Source organism: Leptonychotes weddellii, chromosome 4 (genome assembly GCF_054177405.1).
Source record: "Leptonychotes weddellii isolate Sample4059 chromosome 4, ASM5417740v2, whole genome shotgun sequence".
In the NCBI taxonomy this organism is placed as follows: domain Eukaryota; kingdom Metazoa; phylum Chordata; class Mammalia; order Carnivora; family Phocidae; genus Leptonychotes; species Leptonychotes weddellii.
Window position 1 is genome coordinate 18,805,615 of NC_138372.1, and position 24,422 is coordinate 18,830,036.

The 24,422-nt window shown below is 54.8% G+C and overlaps 2 protein-coding genes and 2 long non-coding RNA genes across 6 annotated transcripts in view; 2 read left to right on the top strand and 2 right to left on the bottom strand.

Moving 5' to 3' along the window:
• The window catches only part of LOC145721212 (uncharacterized), a 229,064-nt gene that overhangs the window by 86,549 nt on the left and 118,093 nt on the right, over positions 1-24,422 (bottom strand). The gene's annotated exons all lie outside the window — the stretch shown is intronic.
• On the top strand, positions 376-6,870 carry LOC115943048 (TMF-regulated nuclear protein 1). 2 transcript variants are annotated; one of them, XM_081817819.1, is made up of 2 exons: positions 376-1,491; positions 6,083-6,870. In XM_081817819.1, the coding sequence occupies exon 1, from the start codon at positions 624-626 to the stop codon at positions 1,305-1,307; it is 684 nt and encodes a 227-aa protein (XP_081673945.1). In that variant the 5' UTR covers positions 376-623; the 3' UTR covers positions 1,308-1,491; positions 6,083-6,870. The 2 variants fall into 2 exon arrangements, with proteins under 2 accessions (XP_081673945.1, XP_081673947.1); XM_081817821.1 differs by having other exon boundaries at positions 468-1,473.
• On the bottom strand, positions 10,303-17,549 carry TENT5B (terminal nucleotidyltransferase 5B). Its single transcript, XM_006739547.3, has 2 exons — positions 17,111-17,549; positions 10,303-12,208 (listed from the first exon to the last, which is right to left on the bottom strand). The coding sequence occupies exons 1-2, from the start codon at positions 17,372-17,374 to the stop codon at positions 11,189-11,191; spliced, it is 1,284 nt and encodes a 427-aa protein (XP_006739610.1). The 5' UTR covers positions 17,375-17,549; the 3' UTR covers positions 10,303-11,188.
• Positions 17,561-24,422, top strand: part of LOC115943046 (uncharacterized) — a 13,516-nt gene continuing 6,654 nt past the window's right edge. The window contains exon 1 of one of the 2 annotated variants that reach the window (XR_014144752.1): positions 17,561-18,042. This is a non-coding gene — a long non-coding RNA (uncharacterized LOC115943046). The remainder of the gene's footprint in view (positions 18,043-24,422) is intronic. The other variant, XR_004077645.2, reaches the window with a different exon arrangement.

The following is a 24,422-nucleotide window of genomic DNA, read 5'->3' on the forward strand; positions in this document are numbered from 1 at the left end:
AAATACCCAGTAGTGCAATTGCTGTGACCCAGGGAGATTGGAGAAGGGGTCCTGGCGAGACTTGTGGCCCAGCCCAGGCAGAACCGATTCGGCCAAGGGGCAGCGTGCCGTAGGGGCAGGAGTACTGCCCAAGGAGTCAAGTCTCCTGAGTTCTAGTCCAGACTCTCACTGGCACACAGTGTGGCCTCAGGCCCCGCCCCACCCTTCGCCGCGAGGTGACTGGAGTCCATGATTTCTAAGCATCAGCTACCAGAGCTTATGACTCAGGGACCAGACCAAAGTAGACGCGGTCCTCTTTCCACCCCAAGCTGGGGGGGGGGGGAGATGGATGGGGACCGGATGCCTGGGGGGGGGGGCGGGGGCGGAGCTGAACGAAGGACCAGGGACCTGCAGGGTTTGGGCAGGGTCCTGAGAAGGCGGGGCCGGGGAGGCGGGTTCAGGCATGCCAGTCTCTGACTGGCTGTGCTGCCCATCGCTCCGCCCCGTGTGCTATAAGACGCACCCGCCGCTCGCGCGGGGGCTGCCGCTGCATCGCTCTCGCGTGCGCGGCGTCGGTCCTCCCCTCGCGGGGGCAGCTGGCCACACCCGCGTACAGACAGCTGCGGGCCGCCGGGGGGCGGGGGATGCCGGGCTGCCGCATCAGCGCCTGCGGCCCGGGGGCCCAGGAAGGGACCGCGGAACCGGGGTCCCCGCCGCCGCCGCCGCCCCGGGAGCTCCTGTCGTCCCCTCAGCCCCCGCCCCCGACTCCGACCTTGACTCCGACCCCGGCTCAGGTCTCGCCGCCGGCCTACGCGGCCCCGGCGTGGGTGGGCTCGGCGGAGGGGCAGGAGCTGCAGCGCTGGCGCCAGGGCGCTAACGGAGGCGCGGGGGGCACCGGGCCGGCAGGGGGCGCGGCGGCGGCGGCGGGAGCCGGGGGCCGCGCGCTGGAGCTGGCCGAAGCGCGGCGGCGACTGCTGGAGGTGGAGGGCCACCGGCGCCTGGTGTCGGAGCTGGAGAGCCGTGTGCTGCAGCTGCACCGCGTCTTCTTGGCGGCCGAGCTGCGCCTGGCGCACCGCGCCGAGAGCCTGGGCCGCCTCAGCGGCGGCGTGGCGCAGGCCGAGCTCTACCTGGCGGCGCACGGCTCGCGCCTCAAGAAGGGCCCGCGCCGCGGCCGCCGGGGCCGCCCGCCGGCGCTGCTCGCCTCGGCGTTAGGCCTGGGTGGCTGCGTGCCCTGGGGCGCCGGGCGCCTGCGGCGGGGCCACGGCCCCGAGCCCGACTCGCCCTTCCGCCGAAGCCCGCCCCGCGGCCCCGCCTCCCCCCAGCGCTGACCTCAGCGCCGGGACCCCTGGCCACCCCCGACAGGCCATCGCCGAGGGGCCGACCGACGGACTGGGACGTCGGCTGGATGGACGGCGTCACCGACGCGGATGGAAGGACTGATGGACCCCAAGAAGAAACAGTCGGGGGGCCAGGGGCCCAGTGAAGGAGGCTGAGGTGCGGTCTTGGCGGCTGGTGCGTCTGAGGGGGCGGGGCGGGGTGGTGCCGGGCCCCGGATCTCCCTTCCCTGGGGCTTCTGGAGTCCGCTGGGTCCCTAATAAAGCTGGCCACTTTGTAACTGTCTCTCCCAGCCCTCCTGGGGAGTGAGATGGTAGCACCAAGTCCCCATTATACTACACTTGATCTTAGCCAAAAGGCCGAGAAGCGATCCAAGTCCCCATTATAGAGTTGGATAAATTGAAGATGCTCAGATTCCAGGAGGGGTTTGCCCGCAAACTTTTACCAGTTGGAACCTGCGCTGACGCAGGCCTCCTCCACGCCCTCCCCCCCACCCCCAACCCGCGTTGCCTTTCCTGGGTCCATTGTGGCTGTAAGAAGAGCCTTGCCCTTGAGACTGCTGGCTTTCTGGCACTGCCCAGCTCCACACCTTCGGGGAGGACAGAATAATGAGGTCCCAGGATGGGGTGGGGGCTGGGCCAACGATGTACCACTAAATTCTCTCCTAAGCCCCTGTTTCCCATTTGAGGGGATGGCATCCCAGAGAGGTTGAGGATTTGTTTCCATCATCCTTAGGCCCTTCCACTTCTAGGAGACAGATCTTTTCTTATGCTCTCAAGCAGTTTTGCCAAGAGTACATCCTGACTTAGATAACCAGGGTGGGTGTTTGGTAAGTCTCTAACGCCTCACCTGCTCTCCTAGGGGCCCCCCTCCCAACCTGTCTCTAAGGTGGCTCTGCCAGGGATGAAGCCAGGTTACATCCTTTAATGGGCCCCAAGGGGGCAGGTATGTCATCTGCTTCTAGAAAGGGGGGCCTTAAAGGGCCAGATCTGGAATGAGATTGACTTCTCTTCCTGTCCGCATGCCCTTCAGGACCCCCCACAGCTGTGAATTGCCTGGCTGCTGCTTTGCTGCTCATCTGCTGATTGGACTGCAGCCTCCCTCGCCAGTCCGCGAAGTGGTTGTCCTCACTTCTGGGAAGGGCTGTAGTGAGGTTAACACAGGGCAGAGGTCTTCTTCCTCCTTAAGTCACGGAGGAATGCTTTATTCTTTTATTTATTTTTATTTTTATTTTATTTTTTGCTTATTCTTTTAAATCACACCTAGAAACAGGCACTGCTTTTACTGGTGGAGCCAGGAGCTGATTTAAAGTCCTCATTTTACAGAGTGTTAAGGTCACATGCCAGCACTGGACAGAACTAGGTCCCAGTCCTGTGTGTGTCCTTCCCATGTGTCTCCTCCCTGCCCAGGGGCAGGGCTACAGAGAGCTGTCCAGCCTGTCTGCTGTGTGACCTAGAACAACTCCGCCTCCTCTCTGGGCCAGTTTCCTCAGTCCCTCTCTGAACATAGCTGTCCTCCCTCATGTCAGGGCTTGGAAATAGGGAAAAGAGAATAGGATGAGAACATCAGAGTCCCAGGAATCTGGTTGAATCCTAGAGTCTTGAGGGTCAGGTGCGTTGTTCTGAAAGGCAGAGCCCCAAGGGCCCTCCCCCGACTCTCATCAGCCCTTCCTCTTCCTCTCCTCAGGTACCAAACTTTGGGGCTGGTTTCTAACATCCAGGCCTTTCCAAACCCCATGCTTAGCTGGGGAAGGGCAGTCCAGGAGGAGGTCTCAGGGAGTCTGATAGAGCAGTGAGGGGCCCTGGCATCCTCTGGCCTCCGTGGAGAGGGAGAACCTTCTGAAGCTACTCAGTTCATGCGGGGTCTAGAGGCCCAGAGAGAAAACGGACGTCCTGGAGGCGACAGGAGCTCAAGCTGCGGCGCTGGGATGCAGCCAGTACTGTTGGTTTTCTGCGTTGTACGGGAGAGGGGCACTTGGTCCAGAGAAGCTTTTAGCTAGTGGTGTAAAGTGCCCTGTGCCATCGTAGTGTTGCCTTTCTCTGGGATTTATTATCGTCAGCTTTGTCCTGATTTGGAGGGGGCAGGGAGTGAGCAATTAGAGATGGCTCTTGCTGGAGAAAGTGATGCATGTGTGTGGGAGATGGAGATTGGTCCTAGTGTCACAGGTGGCTCTGTCCCCCTTCCCCCCTTCTAGATGTCCCACTGCCTCTCACCAAGGGCCTTGACCTGGGGAACACGGTGCTCAGTGACTTGAACCCCAGCTCATAGTTCAGTACTCTGCCCACTACTCCTCGGCCAACTAATAAAAGTCACTTTCCCACCCCTGTCTGGCCCACCCAGCCCCCTCTAGGACGCTCCGTTTTCTCCTCAGTCAACAAACACTGTTATCTACTCAGTCCAGGGGCTCAAGAAGGAGCACTGATTTCAGAGGGGCTCTTCTCTTAAGGGTTCGTGTCCCAGCCCTCCTCCAGGCAGCCTTCCCTGGCAGTCACTATCCCAGGAGACCCTCTGGGGCTGGGCAAGTTGTGTTGTTGGAGGGCTATTTTTAGGCCTTCACAAATAACCATAGCCCCTGGACTGGTGACTGACATGCCCCCCACCCCCCGCCTCGTCCCGCCCCGCCCCAGATTCCTGAACACTTTCTTGATGGCCCCAGCCCTGGCGGTCTTGAGAACTTCGATGGCCAGCAGTGAATCTGGGATTTCAGCAAAGGGAAATGAGAACAGGAGCCATCCTTCAGGACAGCGTTTGGGGCTGGGAGGGAGTTCAGGGTTCTAATTTAGAACTTGCCCCTCCCCTGGATAAGCCCTTCCCTCTTTTGGAGGGCCCTAGCCCAGTGAAGGCGTCTCTGGGCGGCGCCACCAGAGGGCAGTGTGGGGCTGCTTCCCGGGGCGTGGGGGCGTGGCCTGGAGCAGGCTTGGCCCCTGGGGTCCCCGGGGTCCCCGCCCCCGACCAGCCCCCTCCCGTCCTGCCCAGCCTTCCTAGGCCTTGAGTTTTAAGGGTCTGGCGGAACGAGCGGGGCGTGGCGGTCATTCAGAGAAGGGGCGCAAGTTTGGGCCTGTGGTTGGGCCCGGCCCCGGACCCCGGAGGAAGGTCCATCAAGAAAGACTTAACTGCAAAAATGTTGCCCCTGTGGGCGGTCACCGTCTGAGTGAAAGGCTGTAGTCATTTCGCTCCTCAGAGATGTTACACTGATAATTGATCGGAACATCACATTCTGCAGCCACCTGGGGGCCAGGTTGGCTTCCTAGAGACGAAGCTTAAACAGGTCACAGCTACGGTGCTCCAAACCCGTAGTGGGCAGTCTTAAGGAGGCCTCCCCCATCTTTCCCTCCTGCCAGGTCCCTAGAGAAAACCCAATAGCCCAGGCTTCTCAGAGATAAAAGAGAGGCTCCCTGCTTTACCGCCAGGGGGAGGAGGCACTGGGGAAATTTGGGAGATCTCCAGCCTATTTCTTCCTCCATTAGTCCTTGACCGAACCCTGGCCAGGTTCCTTGGTTCTGGAATATATTAACCACCTCCATGCTGGGCACTGTGCTGAGCACTTTACACCCTTTATCTGTTATAATCCTCCCAGCAACTCTGCAAAGTAGGGGTTATTATCCCCATTTCCATGGATGAGGAAACTGAGGATCAGGTAGGGCAGGTGACTTGCCCAAGGACCTAGAACCTGTAAATGAGGGGTCCTTTAAACATTAGTCTGTGTGGCTTTTCATTTATCAGGCTAGTAAGGACTCCATTTGGGGGGTTTCCGGGTTCTTACCCTTTAAGTCTGAGTACCGTGACCCCTGGTCCTCGGATCTGGGAGGGATGTGATGAGATGCTGGAAGGGTGGCGGAAGGTGCACCCCCCTCCCCAATCACCACCACCAAGGTCTGGGCACACCCCCAGAAGCTGGCTCCCCACCCTGGTTGTCTGGGCTCTGGGGGGTGAGTCAGACTGAGTCAGCACATCTGGCTTCAGGCAAGGGCAGGCCAACGAGGCTCAGGGCCTGGGCTTGCCTTGGAGGGCTTCCTCCTCTCCCTGCCTACCTGGCTGGAATGTTTGGTGCCAAGGAGAGCAGAGAGCCTTGGATGGCAGAGGAGGAGGAGGACAGGCTCCATGGTGGAGGCAGAAAGCGCCCCAAGCTTGGAATAAGACATCTGGGATTCAGTGTTTGCATGTAACTTCTCAGCTGGAAGACCTTGGGCAAATGACTTCCCTTCTCTGGGCCAGTTTCCTGTGTGTATGTGTGTGTGGTGTGTCTTATTGGGAACTGGAGAGGAGATAACTTGACTGTTGAATGAGAGGTCACACTAAGCACCTGGCACATAGTGGAGATTCATAAATGTTTGATAGAGCCAATCTGCCTAACCCAGGAGAGACTGCTAGGACAGAGCCCCCAGGCAGCCTGGGCCTTTGCTTCCCCGGAGCATCGCCATATCAGGAATCCCTGGAACCGATCCTCCTTCTCCCCCCTACTGTGGGCCCTGGGGAATTCCATAAGGGGAGAGGTGGAGGAGGGGCAGGCTTTCTTCCCAGGAACATTCCATTCCAGCTGCTCAGACCAATGGGGATCCCAGCCAAGGACAAAGGCCCAAGGGAACCTCTGCTTATCCCAGGAGCCCCCATCCCTTCCAGGGCAGGAGCCAGTGGAACCCTGCTTCATAATATTGCCTGTACCTTCTCTCCACCATGGCCCCTCTTGAGGCGGATGTTGAAGGGTTTGGGTGGGGCTAGGTGGCTGTGGGAAGGAGGTAATTAAAGCTCTTGAAATGATTCTTTCCAGCTCCTCCCAGATCCTCAGAGCCTCCACTCTACCGATCTGGACTCCTGGATTCTGCTCCTGCCCTGGGCATCTCCTTCAGGAAGACGTCCCGCAACCTTACACAACCGAATTGATCCCATGCAATCTTGGCACCGTCCTCCCTTCACAGGGGCCTTGCACTCAATGGTAGCAAGGTGCTGGGTTCTGGGGAAGGTGCCTATACTCTGAATCTCCTTATCTAAGCCACATTTGATTTTGGCTGACACTGTATGCTTGGAAATGTTACGACAGGTCCTCTGAGATGCAACCAGATTATTTAAGAAAGGAGCAAACATTCCCAATGTGAAAATGAAAGGGATTTCTTTTAAAATATAGTCGTCATTCTTAAGTCACAGTGCAGCTGGGGTCCCCATTTTGGTTGATGTCATGGCTTCTCACTCTGACAACGCTGGGAGGCCTATTTGAGGGGAAACGTTGGTCTGAGAAATCCCTGTTTCCCTTCCCCACTGTCCTTGTCCTCTCTGACTAGGGGTGTGCCTGTGGCCCCTCAGAAAGATGATCAGCTGCTGGCTCCACCGGGAGGGGCACCTCTTTCTCAGGGAGAGGTGGTAGCAACATAAAAATTCAAAGCAAAGTTTTAAATGAAAACAGGGAGCATATTTATTCAAATATCCTGATAATAAAGGGAAAGGGGGGGCACATTTACTCACACACAACCCAGAACTTGTATTCTGCAAAATGAATGTCTATTGACTCAGTCCCCTGATTTATACATTCAGGAAGAATAAATTTCAATAATGTGAGACAAAGGCATGTGATTTTGAGGTTTACTTTGCAAGTGTCCCTACTGCCTTTCCTTTGTGCGTGTCTCTCATGACTCTTTAGGTTGGCAGTTCCCTGAGCAGCTTCCGTGTAGTTTTGGTTGGCAGTCTGGCCCTGTTGACTGATTGGCAGACTGCTTCCCCCTTGATCTGGCTCCAGGCTGCCCCTCTGCACGAAGTCTCCCCCAGTGAAGGATGTGATGAGGGAGCTGGGGGATGGGACTGTGTGCCCCGAGAAGGTGGCACACACTTGTGATAACATGGTGGCGTGCTGATCCGCGGAGGACTGTGTGTGACTGTGCTGGTGACGACGGGGGCCTGTGTGTCAGTCAGGGCCCCAGCAGGACACAGGGCACCCTCAAACTGGGAAGAGATTTCAAAAGGGATTATTTCCAAAACGGTGGCCTTAAGAACCGGCCAAGGGATGGTGCAGCTCTCTGGGGCTAGCAAGAGTGGGGAGCCTTTCCCAGGGGGAGGGGTGCGCCTCGACAGGAGCAGTGGCCTTTGGCTGAGAGATGCAGCCAGCCATGGCAGCCTGGTGGGGAGGGAACAGGCGGAATAAACACCCCATTCTCCTTTCCGTCTCCTCTCATTGGCTGAACGCGACAGGAAGGCTGAGAACAAGGGAGCCATTGATGCACAGCCCGCAGAGGTCAGCCTCCTGGGGCTGGAAGCATGGAGACGGGTGGAAAGCGCGGGACATGTCGCTGGCCGAGGGCATGTCTTCTGCTCCCCAAAGTTCACAGCAGTGCCTCTTCTCCCTTTGGAGCTCCCCCACCCACCGTGGCCCATAAGGGGCGGGTGGACTGTGGCTGGGGGAGCCCTGTGGGGTGGGAGGGGTGGGCTTTCCTCCCTCAGCTTTCCCCTCTCTGGCTCTGATTCCCAGTTCTTGATTTCTGCCTGTCCTGGCATCTTTTTTTTTTTTTTTTAAAGATTTTATTTATTTATTTGACACACAGAGAGAGACAGCGAGAGAGGGAACACAAGCAGGGGGAGTGGGAGAGGGAGAAGCAGGCTTCCCGCTGAGCAGGGAGCCCGATGCAGGGCTCGATCCCAGGACCCTGGGATCATGACGTGAGCCGAAGGCAGACGCTTAACGACTGAGCCACCCAGGCGCCCCTGTCCTGGCATCTTAGACGGCTGCAGGAACTGTCCCTGCGAGAACAATGCCGGCCACTGAGTCACTGTTTTTCTCACACCCAGAAACCCTGCAGCACCCCCAAACACGCCCACAGGCACACTTGCTGCCACCATGGGTCTCTGACGTAGTCACCACCAGCCACGGCTGGTGTCGTGTACATCAAGAAAATATACCCTCGCCACACTGCTACGCCGCCCTAGGCCTCCACAAAATGGTAAATGCACAGAAGCACAAAGGGTCGCATGCCAAATGTGCCCCGCCACAAACACGTACAGGACACGCAGGGGCCGGAGGGCGCAGGGGTTAACAGGAATGGCCCTGGAGCCAGCCACACCTGTTCGACCTCTCTGGCACCAGCTTCCTTGTCTGTAAAGTGGAAATAATAACCGCTCTTCTCTCAAGGATGAAGTGAGAGGTAGTGACCGTGAGGACTTGGGCTTGGTGCCTGGCCTGGAGTGAGACTCCAGAAATGGCAGCCCGGGCTGGGACCTCGTGGCTCACGCTCTCCTACATCTCACGCCCGTGCGTGTTGCAGACCAGCAGTGGCGAGCACACACGACTGTGCCAGGCGAGCCAGACACCCTCAGGCACACGTGTCCCCCCAGACATGCCTGCTGGGAGCATGTGCCCATCAGCAGATTCCCTCTGCCCAGAAGCTCTTTCCCCAGACATCGCAGGGCTTGCTAGTCACTGCCTTTGTGTCTTTGTTGGATCAAATGTCACCCTTTGGATGAGGTTCACCCTTTTTTGTTTTTTTTTAAGATTTTATTTATTTATTTGAGAGAGAGAGCACATGAGAGGGGGGAGGGTCAGAGGGAGAAGCAGACTCCCCGCCGAGCAGGGAGCCCGATGCGGGACTCGATCCAGGGACTCCAGGATCATGACCTGAGCCAAAGGCAGTCGCTTAACCAACTGAGTTACCCAGGCGCCCCTCACCCTGACTTTTTAAAGTCACATACCCCAGCACTTCCAATCCCTTACCCTCCCACATACTTTTAAGCATCACTGACCTTATAAGACCACATCATTTAATTTATTTTCTGTCTACCGTATTAGAGTGTAATCTTCAAAAGAGTCGGGAATCTTGGTCTTTTGTTTGCCGATGTATTCCAGCTCCTACAGGGCTCGCTGGCACACGGTGGGCTGAACGCAGTATACACACATCCTGTGGGTGTCTAGCTTTCTTACGTTCTGAAACAAGCACATCCAGGTGAACCCGCCTGCCCACCCCAGCAGGCTAAACCTGCGTGCTTTATATACTGCAAACGTCCCCTCATGCCCACATCAGGAGCTGGGAGAAACAATTTCTTCCAGGCCCCTAGCTGGGTGGGCACAACCAGGGTGTGTGTGGGGGTGCTGTTTTCAGTCACCAAGCCAAGAAAGTCTTTCCACTCACCTTTCTAGCCCTTTTGAGCCCTGCAGGAACTCACTGAGCAGGTGAGGTGGACGGACTCACCCAGGTCACCTGGGGGCTCCTCTGAGGCCTTGTTTTTTTTAGCTTGGCTGGAACCATCAAAGCCACCACTTCAGAAACCACTAATGAGGTGGAATATGTTAAGGGCTTTGCCATCCCTGGATCAAAGGGGCTGGATAAACAGTGGGCAGCGTCCAGGCCAGTGACTGGCTGATGCCCCAAGGGAAGAGCTCCCCGAGAGCCGGGCATGGCCCCAGCTAGGTTTGGAAAGGAACAACCCTGCCCCTCTAGGGGACCTGTTTAGAGCAGGCCAGAGTGTGCCCATCAGCACTTGGGAGTAAGAGAGGGAACCAGAGGATTGATGGAACCTCCCTCCCAGGTAGGGAGGCCAAACCTGGGCTCTTGCTCTGGAGGATGCTAGAAGTTCCCCAGTCTCAGCTGCCACTACTGAAGGGGTCTCCAATTCACATTCAGCTTGTCTTCCACCTGCTTCCTGAGAAAGAGTGGGGTTGGGTGGGCAGAGCTGGGGTCAAGCAGCCCTGAGCACTGGAGTGTTAGGCTAAGCCCAGGGTCATCAGGACTTCAGGTAGGAAATACTGAAATATTTACTCTTTAACAAGAGACTTGCTGAGGCAATTTGCAGGTATACGTCCCACGTGTAGAGCTGCGCTCCTGGCACAGTTCTCCAGCCGGGGCTGGTGTTGAGGGAAGGAGGGGCAACTCCCCAGCCATAGCCCAGGATTCAGACACCAAGCCACCCAAATGTCCCTGCCCTACAATGCAGGCCAGGCGCAGGCTGGGAGAGGCAGCCGGGGCCCCCAAAACCATGGACGGTCCTTCCCCCAGGAGAAATCATGGTGCTAGGTTTAGTGTAGACAATCTTTATTGGCAGGTGTTAAGAGTGCAAAATGGTGACAAATCCAGAGGGATGGGAGAGGAGGTTGGGCATGGTTCCCTTCCTCCAAGTGAAGACCCTGTAACCAGGTCAGTGGGGTGGGAGCACTTGACTGTGGCCACTTTGGGCCCAGCACTCTTCGAAGAACAAGCTCCTAGGCAGAGGGATCCTCACAACACAGGGGAAGGGAGCAACACCCCAGAAGGGGCATGGGCTGTGTCCTACCCCTGGCAGCTTGGCTTCTGCTCACCCACACACCTTGACAGCTTGGGGTAGGGGTGTTTGGGAATTGAGCTAAACCTATCCCTCTGCAAACCCAGGTAGCCGCCTCCCGCCTCAGTTTCCCTCCTCCCAGTGATTAGTCAGGTTGGATCGCCAGGCCCTGTTAAGGGTCTGGCCCAACCCAGAGTGAGTAGTTCCTATAACATACCATATTTTAGCCGTCGTGTGGGCTGCAGGGCTTCCGAGGCTGCTGGGATCACAGTGGGCTGGCCTTACCCAAAAAGACCCTTTCTTGGCCACAGAAATCAGCCTAAGATGATGAGCATTGAGGCTACCACCCCAAACAAGCTTTGTCTCCTGAAGGCCACTGACCCCCAAGACAAACGGCCCCTGCACCCCACCATATGCTGGTCCAAAAGTGGGGTGCAATAACCCAAAGGTCTATCAATACCGGGGCGGGGGGGGGGGCTCACTCGGGGATGGGCGGGGTCTGGTCTGTTCAGTCCAAGGCCCAACCCTGCAGCAGTGCTGGGCCACTCGGCACAGGCTGCCTGTCTCTGGTCACACCCCCTGCACGCTGGTGGAGGCCCCACTCCATCGGGGAAGGCCCAGTACCTTCCGGCCAGGGTCTGAGTCAGTTACAAGGCAGCCAGGTGGGATAGGAGTGGGCCCGAGCCAGCAGAGGCTGCATGGGAGTCACGTAGTAACTGACCGTGGCAGGCACGACCCCGTCGGGGCCTGGGGGGCGCCAGGCCAGGGCGGCCGCGGCAGCCGGGCCCTGCTCGGCCAGCGCCTGGAGCGCGAGCGTGGCGATGAGGTCCAGCGTCTGGCGCCGCTCGTGGCTCATGAGGCACACGGTGCTCTCATTGACCACCCAGTGCAGCGTCACCAGGCAGGCGTAGCGGCGGGCCGAGTCGGCCCCGCTGAAATGGGCCTCCAGGTAGCGCTCCAGCGTGCGCCGCTGCTCCACCACGTCTGGGAAGTCGATGAAGAAGCGGGAGCACATGTACCGTTGCAGGGCGCGCACGTCGGTGCTGGGCCGCGGCCTGAAGCCCCGCACCAGGAGGTGGCAGTACTTGAGGAGGCCGCCACCGCGGATCTCCTCGGGGCTGCGCGTGGCGATGACGCGGTGCCGCAGGTGGTCCAGGGCCTCGGCAAAGTCCCCGTACAAGCTCTCACCGGTGACCGTTGGGTGGAAGGCCTCAGACATGGGCGTGGATGAGCACTGGCCAAAGAGCAGCAGCGAGTCCAGGATGATCTGGAAGGAGTCTACACTGAACTCAAACTGGCGCCTGACCGAGTCCACAAACTTGAGCTCCACATTCTTGCCACTCTTGTTGGACAGCGAGATGAGGCTCCAGCGGTCCGTGTCCGTGCACACTTTCACCAGCTTCTGCACGTACGCCTCCTTGAGCGTCAGGGGCGTGATCTTGGCCCGGTTCACACCGGCCGGCAGGAAGTCCAGCAGGCAGGCCAGGACCACCTCCTTGGTCAGCTGGAAGGACGCCTCGCTGCGCAGGTCCACGCGGAACACCAGGTCCAGGTCCTTGTAGCCCAGGCCACTCTCAGGGTGCAGCACGTGGCTGGCCGCCGAGCCGTGTAGCCGCACGCCCAGCACGTGTAGTCCCCGCTCCTCCAGGCGGCTGCGGACCACCTGCAGAAGACACGGCAGGACCGAGAGGGGTCAGGGGCTGGGCTCCCACGTAATAATCACACCAACATCAACCACGGTGACCACTTCGCAGCTGTCATGCCTTTGGAAAGTAGTTCAACCCTCTAAAGCTTTGATTTCTTAATCTGGAGAATGGCTCGTTTGGAGGAAAGACTCGGACAGAACAGCACAAATGACAGCAAACACATACATAGAATTTACTAAATGCCAGGTCCTGATCTAAGCAGTTTATACATTAGGATATAAACGCTCACAATTACCTACGCTATGAGGTAGGTACTATTATTCCCATTTTACAGATGGAGAAATAGAAGCCCAGAGGGGCCAAGCAACTTCCCCAAGGTCACACAGCTGGTGAATTAAACTCAGAGTTCAGGTCTTACCCACTACGCTATTCTACCTCTCTAAAACTGCAAGTAAAACACTTCATTTTGCACCAGGCATGCTAACTGCTCAGATGTGTTAGGAATGTAATTGCAGTTCACATGGATTGCTACATTAACCCTCACAATAATCCTGTATTTGGGCATTATTTTCCCAATTTACAGATGGGGGACCAGAGGCACAGAGAGGTTAAGAAACATGTCCAAGGTCAGAGAGTAGCCAGGTGGAGACTGAACCCAGGCCAGTTAGATTCTCCAGTCCATGTGTGCTCTTTTGACTAGGACATATTCAGCTTAATTCATCTTTACAAGGACCCTGTGAAGCAAATGTTGCACTTGTTTTAGAGCTGAGGAAACTGAGGTTTGCAGTGGTGAGACCCCTGAGATTCGAGGTGGGGGCATTAAGAAGTGGTGGGCCTGGCAGTGAAAACCCAGACCCTTTCTGCTCTTGGGACAGGAGGTGGGTGATCATCTCAGGAAGCGCTCAGTGCCCAACCCAAGTGGGAAGAGATGCAGCAGACCCTGTCTGCTGACACGGGAACATGACCAGCAAACTGACCGGTCATCTTGAATCTGTTCCTTTGGCCAGAGGCATCTCTCTGGGCCTAGGACCATGTGGGGAGAAGAAAGGAGCTGGGCCCAGACAACTGGGCCCAGTTTTCTCAGCAACCCAGCGTACTTCAGGCACCATCCTGAAAGTGACCAGGCAGCATTCCTGCCCTGAGTGATTCTGCAACCCCGCCTTGCTGCCAAGTCAGCGCCCAGCACTGGGCTGGGCTGCCCTCCTCGCTTCTCAGGGAATTACTGCAAAGAATGCACTTAAGTGCTGAGGAGGCAAGCCACAGTGGGGCAATCTGAGGCGGGCGGCTCCCTCTAGGAAGGCTTCCGGGAGGAGGACCCAGACTAGGGGAAGGTATTGTAATGGCTACAGGGGTAAGCAACTGGCCATCAGGAACATGGTGGGGAGGAGCTGGGGGGTGGGGTGGGGAGGGAATATCAGTTAGGCACCTATTGAACATCTGGACGTTCTCACCAGAATCTATGGGGAATAGATCTTTTTTTTGTTTTCTCTTTTTAAAGATTTTATTTTTAAGTAATCTCTACACCCCACATGGAACTCCAACTCCCAACCTTCAGATCAAAAGTTGCATGCTCCATTGACTGAGCCAGCCAAGCACTCTGATGGGGGACAGCTCTTTATGATCTCCAAGTTATAGATGGGGAAACCAAGGCTCACAGGAGTGTCATCATCTGCCTGAGATCATGTAGAGGTGCCTTCAAATCCAGGTGTGGCTGACTCTCTTCCCATCACATTGCCATCCCAGGGTTTAGAAGGAGCAGAGACCAGAAACTAGGGTTCTAATCCCCCCTCTCAAAACTTCAAAGTGAGGGCGACCCTCCAGTCACTGAAGCCCAGAGTCAAGGTAGTTAGGAATGGGAAGGTGGGGGTTGAGAGATGCCTTGGCCAGACAGACGGGGGAAGCTGGAGGTAAGGGGCCAGTGGCTACAGTCGGGCCTGTGGGACTTCTGACCCACACCCTGGCAGCGGGCAGCTGTGCCCATGTAGGCCAAGGAGAGAAGCAGGCAAGACCTTGTCCCAAGGACCCTACCAGACTTGCAGAGCAGGCCAGCCCCTTCCCCAGGTCCCAGTAGAGCTGACTGAGCCTCACTCAGTGCCAGCTCCAGCTCCCAGGCTGCTGCTCACCCCAGGGCATGGCTCCGGGCCTGCTGGGTAGGTGGCAGTGCCCTTGGTAAGTGGCCTGCGTCAGGCCGTGGGGCCAGCTGTGTCAGCCAGCCGGCAGCTGTTGTCTCTCCCAGGTGTGACTGCAGCCGGCTTGGCAGGGCACCCCAGACACCACCACACCCAAAGCCTGAAGGGCAGCTTGGAGCCTCCTGAATCAGACTTTCCAGCCATGCAGGGGGCAGTGGCTGCACCCTCCTTTCTTCTGTGCCAAGGGCCTCCCCAGAATCGCTCTCTTCCTGGGCCACTGCCGAGATCTTCAGGGGGACTGTAGGTGCTATCAGCCAGCAGGCTTACAAAACTCGAATCTGGAGCTGCCTGATGCATGCCCTCTGGCTGCAGCTAGAGAGATCAGATTGTCTAATTCAATTTCCTGGGCCCAGAGAGGGCAAAGGACTTATCCAAGGTCACACAGCCAAGAAGTGGCTGAACTTAATTAGAACCAGGCCTCCCAGAGCTATGGGCAGGGGACCCTCCTGTAGGACCTCATTCTCCTGTAGGACCTCTCCTACAGGAGAATGGGTCCCTCTAGCTCAGGTCCAAGCAACAATAGCATCTCTAGCTGCTCAGATTGCTGCTGCAGGCAAAGTCTTATGGGGGTACAGAGGAAGAAAGGTTCTAATTCTTGAATCATGGACAACCAGCATCCTCCACTACACGCACCTCCCTCTACCCACCCCCCCCAGGCACCCCCCACCTCTGCACATAGCCAGCATGGATGCCCCTCATCCCCATGCACACCAAGCACCGCTATCCATGCCCCATACACACCCAGCACCCCCACCACAGTTTGTGAAGCTGCCAGCAGCAGATCCCCACCAGGAGATGGACTTTCGTCCCTGGGGATGCAATTGTACAGGCCAAGTGAAGGTACCTGTTCCCTTTGGATTCTGGAACCTGAAAGGGTGTGGGAGAGTAGTTCAACCCATCAGCATGGAAAAGATGGGGACACTGGGCCCAGCAAAGGGAACAGACAATAGTCCAGGCCCTGAAGCCGGATGTCTGACCTCCCAGGCTAGCTCTGAAGTCTCCACTCCCTCTCCCCACCACAGCCAGCTGCTCCCTGCTCTGTGATATCTTTGACCCAAATCCAGGAGAACACTGTACTATTATGGCCTTGTAAAGTCAGCTCCTAATGGCCTGCAGTCTCCACCACCTGGCAGGGAGCACCTCGAGGGCAGAGACGCTGGGTCCCAGTCACATCTATAGCTCTGGTATCCCAAATAGGACTTGACAAAGAGCAGACACCAGTAAAGGCAGTTGGGCAGGGACTTCCCCTCCAGAGCACCCTTTGTCCCTGATGAGGGGTTTCCACACTGGGCTCCTCCTTCCCCTATGTCTGGGACAACAGTCCTGGAGATACAGCAATTGGGGCTGCAAGGCTGACCTGAGTGTCCTGGGGAGGAAAGCCTCAACTGGTTTCCTAATTACCCCATGACAGCGGGCAGCCGAGGAATGCCTCAGTGAGCATCACTGGGGCTTCGGGTGAGTCAGCCCTGGGGAATCTGCCCCCACCCCCTCCCATTCCCTTGGAGGGAGGGCGAGGTAATCCCTTAGCAGACACCCCTCCTCCTCAGTGGAGACTGAGACAGAAGGAGGCAGGGGAGTGGCCTGCTTCATTAGCTTCTGCGGATAACTCCCCGAGAAAGAAAGTCCATCTACTGGTAGGAATACACAGGAATTGTGGCTGGATTTTCTGGTTTTTATCAGAAGACTTCCCTAAGACTTAGAAGTTGAGTCTAACAGCTGGGGAAGAGGCAGGAAACCTTGAGCCTACAGCAGGTGGCTCCCAGGAAGACTCATGATGCTCCCGGTTTGATTTTCACCTCTTTAGGTAATCTTAGGTAGCTCACGGCCCCTTTTAGAGCCTCAGCTTCCCCAGCCACAAAATGGGTACAATAATTACTATATTCTGGCATTTCAGAGTATGCCAGCACCTAGGTTATACAGAAAGAGCAATTTGAGAGGTGCTGAAAGTTAGGTAAAGGGAAAAGGGAGTCTGAGGAAGGGGAGAGGGCTACCAGAATTCTCTTTTCCTGCTCCTCAGGAGACACCAGGGCCAGCCTTCATTTCCAATTTTGGGGAAAGGGAGAAACACCTAAACTGGACACCTAATGTCGCCCTCCAGCATGCAGGCACCAGGTCTGGCTTGGTGCTTAGTTAATCTCCTCCTGCCACAACCCAGCTGAGAGGGACCGAGTCCTTATTGGGATTTCTTGGCTTTTCCACTTAGCCACGGGTCTCTTGAGCCAAGGGCTGTGGAAGCACAGGACAAAGTCTGCCCCTAGAACCTTGAGAGAGGGAAGGGGTGTGTGTTGGCGGGGGGGCGCTAGGCCCAACGATGAAGATTTGGGGATGAAAAAAAACCCTATTTTGAACCCAAACAGGCACACCTACCCACCCAGGACTGCCTGGTATCTTTAGTCTGAGCAGGCAGGGCTGTTCTCTCTCCGGCCTCCCCACCCCGCGCACCACCGCAGCCAAGTCCCTCCCCATTCTCCTCCCATTTCCTAGCTAGGGCCAGGGTGAATGGTTCGAGAGGAATCGGGCTCTCCAGAGGCAGAAGGGAAAGCCAAGTGGGGAGGGAGCATGGTCTACTATCCATGCTCGTGCGATTTAGTTCCAGTCCCTGTCCCTCTCTAAGCCTCATTTTCCCTACCAGTCCAGAGAATCGAACAGACTCTGGGTTCCTCCGAGCACAAGAACCTCAGGCAGGCTGGAGACCCCATAACCCCCTCTCCCCTCCCAGGGCCCGCTCACCTGCACAATCTGCCGGGGCTGCACGCTCAGAGTGGGGAAGTTGCCGCGCCCGTGAATGGGAATCGGTTCGCTCAGGAGCGCGTCCAGTCGCTTCACCTGTGGCCAGCCTAGCCCACTCAGGTGCCGTCCGAGGGAGGCCGATGAGGCCTCCGGGTCGGGGCCGCCGCCTCCCGGGGCGGCCGTGGCCACCGCCGAGGCCGCGGCCGTTCCCACCTGCGCAGCTGCCTGGTCCGGGCTCTCAGCTCCACTCTCCGACAGCATCATCAGCCCGGCCCCGGGGCCCCGACGGCAGAAACCGGGGGGTTGGCTAAGGGGAGAAGGGCAGGGAGAGCGGCTGGGCCGGGGCCAAGGCGAGAGGCGCGGCTGCAGGGACCGGGTGGCAGCGACGGCGAGGCAAACTCAGGGCACACCTCCGACGGCGACGACCAACCGACCCTAGAGCCTGTAGCCCAGGGCCCAGCGGACTCTTATAGGCCGCGGGCGACATGCCCATTGGTCCAGACAGCTGTCACACAGTGGGAGCGCCCCGCCTCTCGACCCCCCTGCCATTGGTCAGCAGAGCTTTGCACGTGAGTCACTTGTCGCCAGGGAGATTCCGATTGGCTGGCTGGCACGCCCCTGCCCCGCCCCCCTGCGTCCCACGAATTCCCTCCTTTGGTCCTTAAAGAACTTCTGTTCTCAGTGATTGGCCCGGGCGGAGGCAGGCCTAGACTTAAAGGGACTGCGCCCTCCAGGGGCACGCGGGAGGGAAGTGACCTGTGGAGTTTGTAGCGGAGTTGGACCACTAAGAAGTTCCAGGGTTCCTTTTGGCGCTGGAAGAAATTTGGAAGTCGCCTGGCCTGGTCCTGGTCATCCGTTATTTTCAGAAGAGACTGCGCCGCTGGTTCAAACTCCACACAGCGCTCCTCCTGCTCTTCCAGAATCAAGGAAAGGTAACAAACTCTGTGTATACCGAGGTAGATACTATTTAACGCCCTCTTGATTGGCCCTTGTCAACCACAGCCTCGCCAGCGTTAACGTTCCTCTTGAGGGGAGGGGACACTGTTCAGAGAGGGGGCGTGACTCCCTCAAGGTTACACAGCAAATGAGTTGGGGCCCCGGTGCTGAACCCGGGCCATAGACTCTGTGGCGCATGCTCTTTCCATTACATTTGTGCAGACCCAGGGCCTTTACGGGGCTGGAGGATGGAGGGCAGCTGGAAATGGGGAGTTGGTTTTCCTCACCCAGCGGCTTGGGCCCCTCTGCAGCCCCTTCTGGTAGGGGCTTCCTAAACAGCTGGTGGAAGTCTTTCCGGCCAGCTTCTCAGCTTTATCAGGTCCTGTGTGCCCCCAGGCAAGTCACTAGCCGCTCTGAGCCAGTTTCCTTTTCGGTCCCAGAGAAGATGTTCAATAATATTTTTTAAATTTTGATTGGATTACTTATAGTTGGCAAAAACATTTTCATATATTCTGTTGAAATAATATGTTTACATGTTTTTCTTTCCCACTTTACAGAGCCTAGAGGGATGAGGCTTATTATTACTTTTGAATTCACTTTTTCTTCTGATTTTTTAAAAAAGATTTTATTTATTTATTTGACAGAGAGAGACACAGCGAGAGAGAGAACACAAGCAGGGGGAGTGGGAGAGGGAGAAGCAGGCTTCCCGCTGAGCAGGGAGTCCGATGCGGGGCTCCATCCCAGGACCCTGAGGTCATGACCTGAGCCAAAGGCAGACGCTTAATGACTGAGCCACCCAGGCGCCCCTCTTCTGATTTTAAATATGTGTACCTGTGGCAGGATTTCAGAAATTGAGTCTGCTTGGTCAATATTTTCTCTTAGATTAAATATCATTCTTCTAATAGTGTCCCGTTCTATAAGGCAGGCCTGGCAAGGAGTAATAATCCCAATGTACAGAAGAGGAAACCAAGATCTACAGATGATAAACTACATTCCAGGGTCACCAGCTTGTCTCCGACAGACCTGGACCTAGAACCCAGGAGCCTGACTCTCAGACTAGAGCAATCACTCCCTCTTTCTGAAGGCCAGCGCAAGCTGGCCTTTTGTCTGGGATCAGGGGCTTCCTCTGGCCCCCAGGAAGGGGACCTGCAGCTAGCTCCCCTGCTTGGCTGTGTGACTATGGGCAAGTCCCTTGTGCTGTCCTCAGTGAAGTTGCTTGCTGTTTTGCTTTACCTTCTTTTGAAAGAGAAGAAATAGATGGGAAACCTCCTTTGCTGAACCCAGAGTCTCCAAACCCTCTGCGTTCAGCAAAGGAAGTTTGGCCCCAGCAGAGGAAGGAAAAGAAAGAAAACTAACATTTACTGAGGACCTACTATGTACCAGGTCACTTTACACACAGGACCTCTAATTTCTAAAAATACAGCTCAAGATGTGGGATCATTATCCTCAATTTGCAGATGAAGAAACCAGGGCTTGGAGAGGTCAAGTGACATGGTAATACAACCACTAATTGGCAGGGTGGGACTTGAATCCGGGTCTCCTGACTCCAGAGCCCTATTTTCCAACTGCTCCTCGTGGAAGAGTTGGCACAGATCACAGTATCATGCTTGGCACAGCCCTGGGACCACCCTCAAGATCATTCATTCATTCATTCATCAACCAACTAAGCACCTACTGTGTACCAGGTGCTGGGCTAGGCCCTGAGGTGGTGATAGGCAAGGTCCTGCCCTAGAGCTGACATTCTAGTATAGAAAGACAGTAGTTAAGTAAACAAAGAAATAAGACATTTCAGATAGTGCTAAGAAGAAAATAAAGCAGGGAATGGGAGAGAGAGCAACCATGTGTATATGTGAGTGAGTGAGAGAGAAAACTGGAGAGACTGATGTCCATTGTTGGTGTGATCACAGAGCCTGCCCAACGAGGTGACATTTCTGCTGCACCTGCTGGATCCACTTCTGCCCTAACTCCCTGTGCTTGTCCCCGGAGAACCAGAGCAGCAGAGAAGGTGCCAGCCACACATCCCTACAGCCCTAAAGGCCTGGGCTGGAGGGAGAGGGGGGCTTTGACAATCATTTTGTTCACTCTCTTCTCACTTTGTATAGGGGGAAACTGGAAGTTTGGAAGTCTGGAAGCCAGACTTTCTGGGAGTCTGGGAGACTGGCTAGGGCTGGAACTACACAGGGGTAGGGCCCCCTGGGCATGGCCTGGTGCTATGCCCGCCCCACACTCTTGAATCAGGTTCTCTGAGAAAGGACACTTAGAGATCTCTTTTCCTCTCACCTTCCTGCTGTCTGGGCTAGGGAGAGCAATTAGCAAATTCATGCTCCGTGAATCACCCTTCTGTTGACACTTCTATTCCAAAGCTAATCGGCCCAAAGTTTGACCAATCACAGGACCTGAACATCACTACCCTAGGAGTGGGGGATCCGGGAATGTAGGGAGGGGAGAGGGAAGACAAGAGAGCAGGAGTAGACTCAGGACGGTTTTTACCTTCACCAAGACCAACTTCTAATTGTCCCAGTGAATGGAGGGGAACGATGGCCAGGGTACCTTCTGAAGAGTCTATCTGGCATTCAAATGTTATATATGAGCCTTTTCCCTCCCATGCATATTTCCCATCTTAATCCTGACTCTGATTTTAAAGGGGAACGTACTCTTTATGGTAACCGAGTTGTAGTGACTTGGGTAAGTCACTTTCCCTTTCTGGGCCTCAGTTTCCTATTCTGTAAAATGGCAGTGAAATAGGAGTCAGGGTTTTTCCATTCACCTGTGATTTGAAGTGATGGGAAGGAGAAGGGGTCCTGCGAAGAGTGTTGGTGTCCACATTGGCCCCTCTTCTGCTCTGGGACTCCAGACAAGAGCATTCTGGGATCAGGGGCACCTGGGTGGCTCAGTCGGTTAAGCATCTGCCTTAGGCTTAGGTCGTGATCCCAGAGTCCCAGGTTCGAGCCCCACATCAGGTTCCCTGCTCAGCAGGGAGTCTGCTTCTCCCTCTCCCTCTGACCTTCCCCCATCTCGTGCTCTCTCTCTCTCAAATAAGTAAAAAATCTTAAAAAAAAAAAAAAGCATTCTGGGATCAGCCCACATTACTGAACACCCAGTGTCTGGAACCACATGAGGAAATTTCCATGCAGTTTCTTACTCAATTTTCAGAACACAATTTTTTTTGAAGATTTTATTTATTTGAGAGAGAGAAAGAGCATGAGCAGCAGGGAAGGAGAGGCAAAGGGAGAAGCAGACTCTCCACTGAGCAGAGAGCCTGACATGGGGCTCCATCCCAGGACCCTGAGATCATGACCTGAGCCAAAGGCAGACGCTTAACCAATTGAGTCACCTGGGCACCCCGCTTTTTTTTTTTAAGACTTTATTTATTTATTTATTTATTTATTTATTTATAGAGCATGAGCAGGGGGAGGGTCAGAGGGAGAGGGAGAGAGAGAATCTCAAGCAGACTGCGTTGAGCCGTTGAGCACAGAGCCCAGAAGGGGTTCAATCTCACGACCCTGAGATCATGCTTTGAACTGAAATCAAGAGTCAGACCTTAACTGACTGAGCCACCCAGGTGCCCACAGAACACAGTCTTGACAAAGGAGTGATTTCTCCCTTTGCATGAGAGGAAACTAAGGCTCAGAGAAACAAACTAATTTATGCAGGGCCTCACAGTTGGAAGGACAAGCTTCACACCCAGGTCTTGCTGAACCCCAGGCCCATGCCCCACCCAGGGCCCTGTCTCTGAGGATGACTTGGTTTGTTCGATTGCACAGAGATGGTTCTCTCCTCTGGTTCTCCAAATCAAGATGGTTCTCCCCCATCCCCTCTTCTATGGTTCTTGTTCTCCACCCTGCCTCAGCCCCTCATGGCCAAGGCACTCTCCTGGACCTTGTCAGTACCCTGCGTAATTTCAATAGCAAGTATCCCATCCTCCTAACACCACCTCCTGTCTTTCCTGCTCACTACCTCTAGAACCTCAACTGCAATGGGTCCTGACTCCCCAGGTCCTTCAATCCATGGATCCTCCCACCTTTTCCCCACTGTTTCTAGCCTCCTTAACCAGCTTTGATTCCATGGACCATCATTGTAATTACTGCCTTGCACACACCCTCAACCCCTTGCTCCTCTCACCTGGCAAAACCACACCCTGGTTAATCCAGCTGTGCGTTTGTAACCCACAGTTGATTGGCGCTGGAGAAGGACACAGCCCCGCTGACAGGTCTCACTTGAACATCACGTCAGGGCCTCCATCCTCTCCAGGGGGCCCTTAGAACCCTCTGGAGATCCTACTGTATGACCTGCTGCTTTCACTCCGCTGTGGTCCTGGACACAGTTCCATACCTCTCCCCTGCACCTCAACCCTGGACACCTCCTTCCCTGCCCCCTCTCCATGGAGGACCTTTCTTCCTGCATCACTGAGAAAATAGAAGCAATCAAAGGAGAATTTCCATAGACTCTCAATACCTACCCAATCACTGGGTCTGTGCCTCATTTTTAGCCTCCCTTCTGCTGCCTTGGGGGTGAACCCTGCTTGCTCCTCTCTGCGGCTACCCCTGCACTTACACACCAGACCGCCTGCCTCTCACCTGCTCAAGGATTTCACCCTGGCGATCTCCCCTTCTCTACTGGATCACTCCAATTAACATAATTGGAAGTAATAATTGGTATTGTGAAAACATAATTTCTTGCATCTTAAAAAACCCAACAAAGCCCAGCGAAACAAAACAAAAATCTCCCTCCCATTTCTCTATATAGCAAACTCTTTGAAAATGTCTGTGCTTGCTGTCTTCAGTTATTCTGTTCGTTCTTGAATACACTTCGGTTAAGCTTTGTCCCCATCACTGCACCAAAACTGCTTTGTCAAGGTCACCTGTGACCTTCACATTGCTAATTCCAATCATCAATGTCTTTTAATAACAGCTTTACTGAGATATAATTTGCATAGCATACACTTAACCCATACAAAGCATACAATTCAGTGTTTTTTTTGTACACTCACAAAGTTGCTCAGCCAGTACCATAATCAATTTTAGAACATTTTTATTACTCCCAGGCCGCCTGGGTGGCTCAGTCGGTTAAGTGTCTGCCTTTGGCTCAGGTCATGATCCTAGGGTCCTGGGATTGAGCCCCGAGTCAGGCTCCCTGAATCTGCTTCTCCCTCTCCCTCTGTGTGCTCTTTCTCTCTCAAATAAATAAATAAAATCTTTAAAAAATATTTTTAAAATAACTTTTATTACTCTGAAAAGAAACCCTGTACCCTTTAGCAGTCACCCCCCATTTTCCTTGAGCCCCCTCAACTCATAGCCCTAGGCAACCACTGATGGACTTTTTGTGTCTATATAGATTGGCCCATTCTTGACATTTCATATAAATGGTGGTCCTTTGTGACTGGTTTCATTTACTTAGCGTAATGTTTTCAAGGTTCATCTATGTTGTAGCGTTAGTATTCCATTTTTCTTTATTGCCAAATGATATTCCTTGGATATATGGATATTCCACATTTTATTTATCCATCAGTTGATAGACATTTGGGTTGTTTCCACTTTGAGCTATTAGGAATGCTGTTATGAATATTCATGTACAAGTTCTTTAAAAATATTTTTAGAGCGGTTTTCAATTCACAACAAAATTGAGAGGAAGGTACAGAGATTTTCCATGTACTCTCTGCCCCCACACATGCACAGTCTCCCCCATGATCAACATCCCCCACCATAGCGGTACATTTGTTATAACTGATGAACTTACACTGACACATCATAATCACCCAAAGCCCATAGTTAGGGTTCACTGTTGGTGTTGGCAAGTTTTTGCGTGGACATAGGCTTTCATTTCTCTTGGGTGTATTCCTGGGAGTGGAATTGCTGGTCATAAGGTAATCTGATGTTTAGCAGTTTGAGGAGCTGCCAGACTGTTTTCCACAGCGGCTGCACCCTTTTCCATTCTCACCAGCAATGTACGAGTATTCCAGTCTTTCCCCATCGTGGCCAACACTTGTTTTGTTTTGTTTTTGTTTTTTAAAGATTTTATTTATTTTTTGACAGAGAGAGAGACAGCGAGAGAGGGAACACAAGCAGGGGGAGTGGGCGTGGGAGAGGGAGAAGCAGGCTTCCCTCTGAGCAGGGAGCCCGATGGGGGGCTCGATCCCAGGACCCTGAGATCATGACCTGAGCCGAAGGCAGACGCTTAACGACTGAGCCACCCAGGCGCCCCTTGTTTTGTTTTTTTAAATTATTTCCATCTTAGTGGGTATGAGGTGGTACGGGCATCTCACTGTGGTCTTTATTTGGATTTCTCTGATGGCTAATGATGCTGAATATCTTCTCATGTGTTTACTGGCCATCTCTGTCTTTGGAGATGTCAAATCCTTTGCCCATTTTGTAATTAC

Coding starts and splice junctions, on each gene's coding strand:
- TENT5B (XM_006739547.3), bottom strand. CDS start 17,374: ATGATGCTGTCGGAGAGTGGAGCTGAGAGCCCGGACCAGGCAGCTGCG. Junction 12,209..17,110: donor AGCCCCGGCAGATTGTGCAG/GTGAGCGGGCCC, acceptor TGTCTTCTGCAG/GTGGTCCGCAGCCGCCTGGA.
- LOC115943048 (XM_081817819.1), top strand. CDS start 624: ATGCCGGGCTGCCGCATCAGCGCCTGCGGCCCGGGGGCCCAGGAAGGG.